This window comes from Protopterus annectens, chromosome 11.part0 (assembly GCF_019279795.1).
Source record: "Protopterus annectens isolate FY-2018-M chromosome 11.part0, PAN1.0, whole genome shotgun sequence".
NCBI classification, from domain to species: domain Eukaryota; kingdom Metazoa; phylum Chordata; order Ceratodontiformes; family Protopteridae; genus Protopterus; species Protopterus annectens.
The window spans coordinates 384,324,796-384,337,714 of NC_056745.1; the positions used below are offsets into that span (position 1 = coordinate 384,324,796).

At 36.6% G+C, this 12,919-nt stretch overlaps 1 protein-coding gene across 1 annotated transcript in view; it reads right to left on the reverse strand.

The window, feature by feature from the left end:
• LOC122815404 (protein tyrosine phosphatase domain-containing protein 1-like) overlaps positions 1 to 12,919 on the reverse strand; it is a 728,693-nt gene that overhangs the window by 205,870 nt on the left and 509,904 nt on the right. Inside the window, exon 8 of the mRNA XM_044087871.1 lies at positions 1,942 to 2,085. Coding sequence (XP_043943806.1) covers positions 1,942 to 2,085 — 144 coding nt within the window. The remainder of the gene's footprint in view (positions 1 to 1,941; positions 2,086 to 12,919) is intronic.

Consider the following 12,919-nt stretch of genomic DNA (forward strand, 5'->3'; position numbering starts at 1 on the left):
TTGACAATCTCATCCTCCCTTATTTAGGGGTTTTGAAATTCTTAGCTTCCTCCAACGAGGCTCTCTTCATAATGTCATAGAAGAACTGAATATTTTCTAGGAGAGGTTAAGAACTGTGAAGTCCTGCTTTTGACGGGATGTACCTCTTATTCAGCACACTTTAGTATCTGAGACCATACTGTGGTGTAATACTATTCCTTCCTGCCGATCATGAGAGCATTAGTAGTGACAAGCCATGTGAAACTTTGCTAAAAAAGAGAGACCCTCTGAATTATGACCAACTCTACCAAGATGGGAAAAATCCTTGCCTTCAGCCAAGAAACGTCAGTTGATATGGGGCAGGACTGCATATCTCTCAGTGTCTCCAGGATGTTTTTCACTCCACACCACATCAATGCATCTCTCCAATTAACTCTGAATTCTGGCTGTTTTAATGCTACTTTTTGTTTGATACTTAACATTTCCTTCTTTTCATACCTTTTAATTTATGAATACTACTTAGCCATATCATTTGTTAATTATTCTATCCTTCATGCTTTTTCTGATTCATATAAGAATGGATTCTATAATCTTCATTAGTTTGGTACTCATTTATGCGGATCATGCCTTCAGCCATTTATGGGACCAAATGAACAAGAAATGTTTGCTATACCATCAAAATAATTTCATGTACTAATAGAAATGGCAAAGGGTGACAGGGTGGAAATATGGGTTGGTGGGTGACATCTTTATGTAATGTAGTAAGTTTTTACTGTTGTTCTGCAGATTGTTCTAGTAGGTCTTATAAAAAAAATCTGCTAAAAACCTTAAGTATACTGATTTAAGCTAAGAAATAGCATGTGAAAATAATTCAGTTACATCTCTATTATGAAGTTATTAAGTTTTCAGGTCGACACTCCAAAGTCTTTAGTACGCAACACAAATTCTTGGAAAATAATTGATTCAGCAGTTCTTTGCTGTGTTTCTAATTGGGTTAGAAGTTTATGTCAAAGAATAAAAAAGAAAACTGTTAAAATGTTCCTGTAGAAGTGCATTGTTGCCATTTTTATGTTCATACAGGCAGTATTACAAGGAGACATTCTACTGTGAAAGTATATAATTATAATTAACTATTTATTATACTTACAATATAATTACTCTCCTTATATTATTAATATTATTCCAGAAAGAGATATTTAGAGGTCCCTTAAACATCTGGCATTGTCATTATACTTTTCAGTGTGTTTATAGAGCTGTTATAGTTTTAATTCTCTACATTCCTTTGATTTATACTCATTTACCTCACTTACCAGGCTGTCAGTCATGTCTAAATTCTTTGCGGTGTCTCTTCATAACTGAGCATCATTACTGTCAATGTGTACAGCAAAAAATAAAAGCTTTCCATTTGCCTTCTTGGAAATATTTTATATTTTGCTACTTCATTTAGAATGAAGAGCCTGTCAAAGTGTAGCAGTTAGGGTCTTTTGTGTTTTCCACACTACCACCTGTACTAAGACATGGCATTGGTTTATTGCTGAATACATCAGGGTACTCAGAGTTACACTTTGAGAAAACGTGACAATAGATATACAGTCTGCTAGTACTATTTCAGCAACACCCCCCTGAGGTTAATTATACCATGATGGAGATGTAATAGTTTGACAGGAATCATGTTATCTAGCAGCACACCTTAGATAATGATAACTTTGTTAGCCAAGGTGCGGACATCATTTCTTTGATTTGATCCATATAGGGAAATGTAACTATCATATGGTAGTAACACGAACCTTTCAGTATCTGCATAATAAGGCATGGTTCCACTCATCATCTCTCTACAGTAGTCTCTTGGATACAAGCTTCAGCGCTATATTATTCCAAGTATTTGTAAATGTCAGAGGGAGTTAAGTTAAAACTTCATAGTTCAGACTTTTACATTTAGAGTGGTGAGGAAGTCTTATTTACCTGTAGCTGCCTGATTTTTTGTAACAGTGCAGTATCCAGTGGGTCCCTGTCTGCCATTGCCATAGCTACCTGCTGCATCTGGGATGCTGATTCATTCTGTGCTGATATTTCTTTCATTGGCAGCACACTCAGGAGATTAGAGACCTGTTAGGTAACACAATTATGTTAATAGGCATCCTCTAAGGTTACTGCATTTATTGTTTGCATGGTAAATAGGTAAAAAACTATCAGTTACAATAAATTCAGTTTTGGTAAAGGAATCTTTTCAGATGATACATAAGGTTAATTTGATAGCCATTCTGTTGTTTACTTTTTGAAGACATTAATCCAAAATATATTTTGATGTAAAAATAAAGTACATATCTTGTATTCTCCAGTTTTTAAATACGCACCAAGATCTCAGTTTGCATCTCTTTGGAGCTTATTGACAGCCAGGAAAATGACTCCAAAGAATTGAAAAAATGAGGTTACACCTTCATTACAGAATTTATAAAACTGTCCCTAATGAATGTCATAAAAATTCAAAATCACCAGAGAATATATTTACTGGATAAAAGTGAATTCGTTAAAAGAGAAATATTAATTTATTTTTTTATGATCAGTTTATAATGTTTTGGTAATACATATAACAAGTATTGATGTAGACTCTTGTGTAAATGGTTGATTGTTCTATCATGTAGCTGTGCTTATGCCTATATAAAAAATTTCAGGAAAATACTTTTTAAAATGTGCACTCATTTTTTTGCGTTGATATTTTGAGAGTCAACAAAGTGTTTAGAACTGCATAAAACATCAGTGTTTAATCATCAATATACTTCATTTGAGTAATCATGTGTGACACTGTTCAGTTCTGTGACCAAATGAGTGGTCTAATTTTATTAGTACTAGGAATGTGTTTCAGACTTACAGGTGTTCTCATTTATTACATATTACAAAACTAAAAAAAATCATATTGTTATACTCAACTTGTTCATAACCAGTGTGTTGAATGGAAACTCTCCAAAATGTAAGAAATGTATGTTGCTGAAGGCAGGGCTGCTGTTTCAGAAACCATAAAATGTCTTTCTGTTGGGGCAAAGCTCCAACACCACTATGTAAAGTACTGTGGTTCCCGAAACTCCTATGTACTCAGCTCAGAGGTTTCTTCACCTCAAGATTATTTTCTTGTTGTTGTTTTTCAGTCATTTAGTCAAATCTGGCTCGACTTTAGCACCCCAGACTTGTCTGTTAAGAACTGCTCCCTTAAGTTCTTGCAAATGCATATTAATTATTTCAGTTATGCTGTCCATCAATCTTAGCTACACACTAATTTTCACTTCTTTGTTTGCCTTCAATCTTTCCCAGCATCAATGTATTTTCTAGTGAATTCTGTCTTTGCTTTATGTGGTCAAATTATGTGAGTTTTAGTTTTACTATTAGGTATTTCAATGAACAGTCTGAATTTATTTCCTTAAGTCTGATTTTCTGAGAGCAAAGAGGATTAAGGTTGTGGGTTGATAATGAGCTGCTTCATGTAACCCAGGGTTTGATTCCTTCAGCCTTCACTGTGTGACACTGAACAACTCACTTAACTGGATAGGACACTGGTGCAATTGGAAAACTGGAATAGGCTCTATTGGACTGCATGCCTTCTAACTACCAACAGATTTCTCAAAAGTTTTTCCAATAAAATAGTTCAAATCCTAACCCAAAGGCATTTTTGCTGCATAGCCTTACTTATGATCCAGCTCTCACAGCCATGTGACACTACTGGGATAAGCACAGCTTTGACTATACAGACGTTTGTTGACCATGCTCTTGAGAATCCTATCCAGATTTGTCTTGGGTTTCCTTCCAAAAAGCAAGTGCCTTTTGCTTTAATGACTGTAATCACCATCTACAGAGAACTCTGAGCCCATGATTATAAAATCTGTCACTGCCTCTTCCTCTCTATTTTAAAATAACTGATATGGCTAGATAACACAGTTCTAGTTTTCTGATGTTGAGCAACAAGTCAGACTTTTTACTTTCTGCTTTCCTACAAATCAACAAGCTTTTAAACCCCTCCTCCTTATTGTCAGCCATTAGAGTGACATAGTCTGTATATCTGAAGTGGTTAATATTTCTCCCAGCAATTATGATTCCAGTATCAGATTCATTTGACCCATCATTTTGAATATTTAGTATATTAATTTAATGAGTAGGATTTATAGCCTTGTCTTATTAATTTTCCACTGTAGAGTCTTTCAGTTGTTCTGTATTTGATTCTAACAGTTACTTCTTTTTTGCATTGAGATTCCTAAGGAGGCAAAAAAGGAGGGCCTGTATTCTGCTTTCTCTAAGCAGCTGTTAAAGTTTGTTTTGCTCTACAAAATGAAAAGCTTTAGAGTGGTCAATAAAACAGAAATAAATAGTCTTCTGTAGCTCCCTTGCTTTCTCCATTATTCATCTGATGTTAGAAATTTCACTGTAACCAACTGTAAATGGCATGTGAACGTGCAGCCAAAAAAACAGTAACCAACTCAAAAGGCACACATAGTGTAATGAAGCAATTCCAACAAATGAGTAGCAATTCCAATGAACTAGAGTAGTATATAAAATGAACTTTATTCCATGTGCAAACAGCTGGTTAAGTGCTTAACCAGTTGTTTGCACTTGGAATAAAGTTCACTTTTTATATTACACTGGTGCGCTTCGTATTTTTGTTTTACTGCTGCGCAAGTTTTGGAGCTCTACCTAGGGGTTTATGTCCAGTACCTTACTACCTTTCTACCTTACTCCACCTCTCTCTCCCTTTTCCTATCTCTCTCCATTCTCCTCTCTTCAAAGCCTAATCCCCTTTCAGTACTTCCCCCCTTTATTTCCTTTTATCAACTAGTCCCCCTTTCAATCACTCCTCTCCCATCCCTCCTTACTATCCCCATCTCCTTCCTTAGTCTCCCCTACCTTTCTCCCCTTTTCCTTACCATCTGCACCGCTCTCTACCCCCAACACCTCTCATTCTACTCTATAGCCTACCACATCCGTTGCTGGCCTTACTGTATCCTTTCTGCATGTGTATTTTTTTCTCTTCCATGCTATAATCATTGACCCACAAAACCTGAATCTAGCATTCTAGAAGACCTATATTTGTTACCAACTACTGTATGTACAATTATCCTACTGTGAATGTAACTTAATTATTAACCACTTCTTAATTGATTAATGCCTTATTACTCCTGCCAACACCAAAGTGTATTGACTTTCCTATTTGTAAATAACTTGTATATATTTACCTAATATGTAAACTCTTTGTTACAATGTACAATGTTTGTATCTCTATTGTGGAGCTTTTCTCCTCTGGTCTTTGATGAAAATGAGCCACAAGCTCAGACAGACTAACCTGGTCAACAAATGTAAAATAAAATGTAAAATAAATAAAATAAATAAAAATAAATGTCTAAGGTTATTTAATCCTTAGACTGTGTATTATCACTGTTTATCTTTGGACCTATTCAGTTCATTGGAATTGTTACTCATTTGGTGAAATTGCTTCATTGCACTGCGTGAGTCTCTTGTGTTTGTTGGTAATTTAATCTTTAGTGCCTCTACACCTTTTAAAACCAGCTTCTATATCCAACATTTCTTGGTCCATATACTGATGGAATCTAGCTTGTAGGATCCTGAGCATTACCTTTGCAGTATGTAAAAAAAAATAAATAAATAAAAATCTTCGATTAATTTGAATACACTTTAGCATTGACTTTTTTTGGGACTGAAATATGAATCGATCTTCTTCAATCTATTTAGCCACCGTTATGTTTTCTAAAGAAAAACCTGCAGCTCCAAGTAAAGGAACTAACTTCTGTGGAGCTTAGAAGTTTTATAAAAAATAAAACAAAGTGGCATGCATGTAGTCTTCCATATTGCTTCGTGGAAAAGTAGTCTAGTGAATCTTGTCTGTTACACAAATTGTGAGATCAGAGCAACAAATATAAAAAGTGTATCCAAAAATTGCATTCTGACTAGCAGAAAGTACAGTCATGTAAGCTGAACTTACCATAACAGTAGATGTTTGAAAGATCAGTGCTGCAGTAGCCCTAGCAATATGGGTTATATCCTGCTAAGGATATAATAGCCAGTCAGCTTCCAAAGCTTCAGGGCACCTTCCATGCAACCAAACTGTCAAGCAACTTGATATAAGATGACTAAAAGACAAGTTTGGGTACAAAGCCCTTCAGAGCTTTCCTGCCAGTTGAGAGAGAGAGAAAGAAAGAAAGAAAGAAAGAAAGAAAGAAAGAAAGAAAGAAAGAAAGAAAGAAAGAAAGAAAGAAAGAAAGAAAGGGGCTCAGCCCTGAAAGGACAATGTTAGGAATAAAAAAAAAAAAAAAAAAGGAATGCACACCCTGGCACAAAAACACACCAAAAAACAAGGAGGATGGAGTGAGGGAGTGGCTACCACAGCACTGGTCATTCAGAAACCTGGTGAGTTCAGCTTACAGTACTGTACTATGTTTTTCATATTGACCACTGCTTTAGTAGCCTTAGCCATATGGGTAGATTATCATAGCCAACTATATCTGGGAGGAGGAAGGAGAAGGGTCCATGAACCCAGGTGGGTTATCCTAACAAAACTTGATCTAGACCTAGATAAGACATCAAGTTTATAGTGCTTTGTAAAAGTATGTACAGAGGACCAAATAGTAGCTTCTAGAATACCTTTGGAATTCAACACTTTCCAAAAAAACATAGATGAAACCAAGGGCCTGGCAGAGTGGGCCTTGCCCTGCCTGGAATTGATTTGTCATGGTGAGTATAACAAAAGGTAATAGCCTTAGTTAAGCATTTGAAAACAGTCTGTTATGATACAGGTTGTCGCTTCTTACCTTCACAAGAAATGAACAATTGATCAGAAGATCTGAAAGATTTACTTCTGTCAAGATTGTACCCGAGTTGCCTTTGTACATCTAAGGTATGGAGTATCCTTTCTCACTCATTTTTAGGTTCAAGAAGGAAAATGAGGAGATGGATAGTTTGGCTTAAAGTAAGTCAGATGTCACTTTAGGCCTAAAATAAGGATTAGTTTTCAAAGACACTTTTCCTATGGAAAATGAGGTAAAGGTGACTCACCATAGGAGCTTGCAACTCGTATACCCTTCTTGCAGAGGTCAAACCCATCAGTAAAACTGTTTTCCATGTTAGGAGCCTCAATTTGACCAGAATAGCTGGTTCAACTGGAGCAAGCATTAGCTTCTCTGACACAAAATTAAGATTCCAAGAAGTGGCCATGGGTTTATTGGGTGGCCTCTTATGCAAAACCCTTTCAAGAACATTTTGACATGACACTGTTTTCAAAGAGGAGGTTCCATGGGCAGACATGCTGCAATGGCCAATAAATGAACCTAGACAGAGGAGTAAGAAAGGCCATAGATAGTAATGCACACAATACTGTAAAACCATAGCAAAACTAGCCCTGAATGGCTGCTGGTTATGTTGTTGGCACCAACTAGAAAACCTCTGAAATTTGCTGATATATGATTTTCTAGCAGCAGGCTTTCTTGCCTCCATTAGTATCTGCTGCATACACTCAGAAGATGGGTGCCTAAAAGGAATTAAGATTCTATCATCCAGTCAATCAATTGAAGATAGCTGATATTGGGGTCCATTTTTGTGTGAGCAGAATCATTCTTTGAGGAAGCTTGTGATAATTGCCCCTGGCCATTTCCAAAATAATTGAAAACAATTGTTGCCTGGGCCAGAAGGGAGTCAAAGCAATAAACTTAGGAGATTCCTTCTGAATCTTTCAGAAGTGCCCAGGATATTAGTGGAAAGGGTGAAAAGGCATAGAGGAACATTCCTGTCCAAAGAAAAGAAAAGGCGTCTGTCTTCCAGGTCTTCTTGCATTGACTTCTGGAACACAACTTTGCCAGCTGATTGTTCAGAGTTGAGGCAAAGAGGTTTACCTGATGAGCTACCCACAGATGGATCAAATCTTGAAGACTCCTGACCTAGTTTCTAATCATAAGGGTCTGTCCTGGTCCGGCTTAGCTTGTCTGCCACACAGTTTTTCTCTGATGGAATATAGGATGCCTGAGACTGCTGTGACACTATATCCCAAGCAAACATAGTTTTCAAAGAGAGTATGACCTGGTTTCCATTTGCTTGTTGATGTACCAACCACAAGACTATGGTATTGTCTGTAACCACTTGAAGAGTTCTTTGAGACCAAACATGATTCAGAGAATTGAGTGCCTTGATCAGGGCAAGCATCTACTTCATATTTAGGTGTTTGCATCTGATCTTGGTGTCCCACGCCTCCTGCAGTTTTATCCCTCCTGAAACCACTCCCCAAACAAATTCTGACTGACTGCTTTGAAGCAGGGATGAAAAAGGGGAGACTTGGATTTAAGGATATCTGTTGTCTTTTCTGATAAACCTCAGTGCTGGGATCTGAAAAGATAAAAGGTGTTAATGCTGGGCCCAAAGAGATTTAAGATACCACTGTATCTTTCTCATGTGGAGTCTTGCCAGGGGTATCATGAGAATCATAGATGCCATGAGACCTAAAATTATGAGGTAATCCCTCAGAGTGACCAAAGTCTGTGTGGAAAACCATAGAAATAGATCTAGATACAGATCTATTTTTTCCTGTGGAAGAAAAGCTCTTTGAACTGAGGTGTCTAGTTGATACCTCAATCCTGTGAGAGGGAGTCAAGAAAAACTTTTGAATGTTCTCCTGGAATCCCAGCTTGTGCAATAAATCTCTCACCCAAGATACAAACTCCTGACATTTTGAAAAAGACTCTGCACAGATAAGCAAGTCATCTAAATATGGAAAATTGTGTATATCATATAGCCTGCAATAAGCTATAATTGAAGCTAAACACTTTGTGAACACTCTTGATGCACTGGATAGTCCAAAGGGTAGGGTACTGCCTGAAATTTGGATGAATATGGTTGTGATGATAAGCATTTTTAAGTCCAGTATTACCAGGACACTTGAAAGAGAAAGAAGAAGCAGAAGTAATAGGTTGTGAAGTGACATCATTTTGAATTTGGGCACTATCACAAAGAGGTTTAGAAAAGAAAGATCCAGAAGTGGTCTCCAAGCATTTTCTTTATTTGGCACTAGAAACATCCTTGAATAAAATCTTTTTTTCCTCCCGAGATGGAGGAACTGATTTTATCACTCCTTGGGACAGCATGTGATGAGGAACAGGTGGAAACAAAAGTGTCTGATCTGCAGGATGAAAAATGACCCCTTGGAAAGTTGGAATTTCATCCCACTGCCATCTGTAGCTCTGTTGAATGATTTTTCAAAACCCATTTGTCTGAAACAATATGTTGCCAAAGAGAAAAATGGAGAATCAGACATTCTGGACGAAAAGAAGTGGCAGGATTGGAAAGTGTCCCAAGGTCTCTTGAAGAGAGATTCAGACTTGATGGACAGTCCTTGGTTTTGGGAGGTTTGAAGTCTCTTTTTGGAAGCCCTTGACACTTCTTCAATGCTTACTTCAATTTTGTTGAGACTGTTTTTTCTGGGGTTTTTTTGCCAAAACTGGATGAGGAGAGAGAAAATCCCCTTGGACAATTTGGAACAGGAGGGCTAAAAAATTGTATAAATTCCCCGAGTCAGCTTGCCTCTTTCATTATATTTTTAATCATCTCTGCAGCAGAGGAGCCAAACACTAAATCTCTATCTAAGGGAGAATGTAAAAACTCATTTTTTAAATCATCTGGGAGGTTCTGAGCATGCAGCCAAGCAAACATCCTTAAAACAGTATCAGTGGCCATAGCCGCGGAAGAAATATCTACAGAACTATACACACACTACAGTGAGTAGTGACTTGTGCAATAGAAGATACCAATTTTTTTTAAAGCAGTTTTTCTTCACAAGAAGAAACTGTAGATAAAACATTCCTCATTCTTTCATAATCTGTCAGAGAAAACTTTAGCATATGAGCCTGACAATTTAAAATTCTGAAAAACAAAGTTGCAGGAGTGTACACTTTTTCCCATACCTATCAATAATTTTCCAATCCTTATTAGAAAGGGTAGGAGTGGAATTAACTAAGTGCTTAGCAACAGTGGAGTCAACTAAGTTGATAGCTGCTTGGTCAGACTTAGGAACATTGTATAAAAAAACTGAAAAGACTCAGGAACTTTATACATCCTATCTGCCTTTTTAGGGACAACTGGCTGACCATCAGGAAAATTGTAGATAGTAAGACACACATATCCTCAAAAGAAGAGAGAGGACAGGAGGAATGGGTGCAGATTCTGAAAAATTCTTCTGTATCAGCCCATAGTATTTTCTGAGGGACTGAGAAACCTCAGTGTTCAAGTTACACTCCAGAATCCACAGAAAAGCAGTGAAGGACCATGGCGTTCCAGAGCACTTTCGTCTGAGCTGTAACCAGACTTCATCTTCATCAGAGTATGCAAAGGCAACCTCTCAAGTTTAAATACTCTCATAAACAAACCTCAGTGTTTACCCATTGAATACACTCTGACATTCTAGCTACAGTCTCAGAGAAAGAGAAGCTCCCACAGGAAGAATCAGAAACTGAGTTCTCCTCTGAGACAGAATCATAAATCTGTGAACAAAACAATGAATCCATCCCTGCATCTTTCTCATCAGATTCAGAATTGTGAACCTCTAAAATAAGGATCAATAGTCTAAGAACAAGAGGCACATAGTCTGAAAACAAGAGGCACAAAGTTTAGCTTAGACAACAATTTATTTTCCGCTTTCGTCATTAGACTTCATCAGAAAACAATATATTCAACAGTAAAAAACTTTTAGTTTAAAAATACCTGTAAACCAATAGAAAGCACATCTTTATCTCACAATTAAGTGACATCACAAACTCAACTATTAAAGACATACACTGCTGTTAAAAAACTATTTCTTCAAATGAACCCTACGGTTCTTTAAAAAACACTTGATGTTGACTACATCATTCAACCCTGGTGCTTTGTCAGATTTTAACCTAATTTGCCATAGTGCTTTGTTTTTTTCTAACTCTGTCTTAAAATCCCCACCTCTTATATGGAGTGTTCCCTGTTCCAGAACTGAAAACAAGAACTTATTATAGTTAGGGCACTTCAAAGTGTGTTTAAAAATGCATTTCTGCTATCCTTCTTTTTTATGCTATTGTAGTGCTCTTTAATCCTGGCTCAGAGAATTCGGGTGGTCATCTCGATATAAAATGCAGTAGAATGAGAACATGTACCACACCTTTGGTTTTACAGTTAAAATAACCAGGCACTGGGATAGTGTGTGGTAAATGGGGCAAATTTACAAAAGGTCCCTCTAATATGTACCTACAAATGGTACAACTTCCACATTTGTGTATGCCAAATGGTTTATTTGTATGTAAAATAGTCCTTTTCTCAGTTTTTTCTTCACCTTCTCAAATAATGATTTTAAATTATAGTGATTTTTATACACAAAATGTGGGTGGGGCGACCATCGCAAAAAGGGTCCGGATTACTCTCTAAAATTTTCCAGTTGTCCTGTATAATGCCTCTTATCAATCCACTATCCAAAGTCATGTTCAGGTTACAAAATATTTCTTTGTTGGACTTGTTCAAGATTTTGGAGCCACTATAAGGAACTTGTAATATGGGCGGGTAGAGTGACATCTGATTGCCGATGACATACTTAGCTGTACTTCTTAATTTGTCTTCGTGGCAACCTCTTTCCAAAAATACTGAACAAATAAAATCTATTTCATTAATAGAATCACAGTCTTCACTGGTCATTCAACTGGCCCTTGGTATGTTGTCTTTCATAAATTAGGTAACTGTTAGTAAATGTTTTTTTTATGGTGAATCCTGCTTACAAATCTCTTCAGTACCTTAACCCATTCTAAAGTGACATCCAAAAAGTTAACCTTTAAACTCATGTCACCTAAAGTAAATTTTAAAAACTCCGAACCAGAATTTAAACAATCTATAAACACTTTCACCTGGCTGAGGTCACCTTCTAAGATGAAAAACAAGTCATCGACAAATCTTTTAAAAAACAAAACATGATGTCTACCCATAACAGGCTTCAAAAATATGTGTTCCACCAGCCAAAAACAATGTTTGCGAATGAAGGGGCGGCTGGAGACACCATAGCAACCCCCCTGTTCTGTTTATACACTTTGTTATTGAACATAAAAAAAAATTGTTTTTCAAGAGAACATCTATCAAATCACAGCAAAAGTTGCACTGGTCATTAGAGGAGTTAGAAAATCTCCCAACATATTGTCTTGTATATTCTACTCCTGTTTCATTTAGAATACACATAAAAAGTGAAGCCATATTGATGGTGAACAAAATATGTTTTTGTGAGTCAAATAAGAAGGCGTCATTAAAATTTCCTGAACTGTTCCACAAAATTGCAAGAGTCCTGTAAAAAAGAACTCATTTTACTGACTAAGGGGTTTAAAAAAGAATCAGCAAGAAGGGAAATTCCTTCTGTGATGTAATTAGGCACTGAAAAAATAGGCCTGAATGGAGGGTGGTTAAGAATCTTTATGGACCTTTGGTATTCCAAACAAAGCCCCCAACTTGGGATTCTCAATGTTACAAAAACCATAAGAAAGTTTTTCTAAATTACCACTCATTAAACTGTCAAACAAGAAAGAATAAATTCCCCGATAACATGCTAATACATCACTTACACTGCCTGCCTCATATTCTAAGGTGTTACTTAACATAGCTTCAATACTATGAATTTACTTGTCTTGTTCCATCACAACTAAAGCTCCACCTTTGTCACTTTTCATAATTCTAATCGTGCTGTTAGACTTTGATACATACAGAGCAGATTTTTCACCCATAGTTAAGTTGTAATATTTGCACCTTGTTTTATTATTGTCTAACAAACTTCTAATTTGTTACTCACAAGTATTCTCAATCACTTTTAAAGTGTGTACCAAAGGTGGGTTAAAACAGGATGGTTTAACATATTTACTTTCACTCTTTTCAACATATTTTAAAATGCAATTTAAGTTCAACAGTCTTG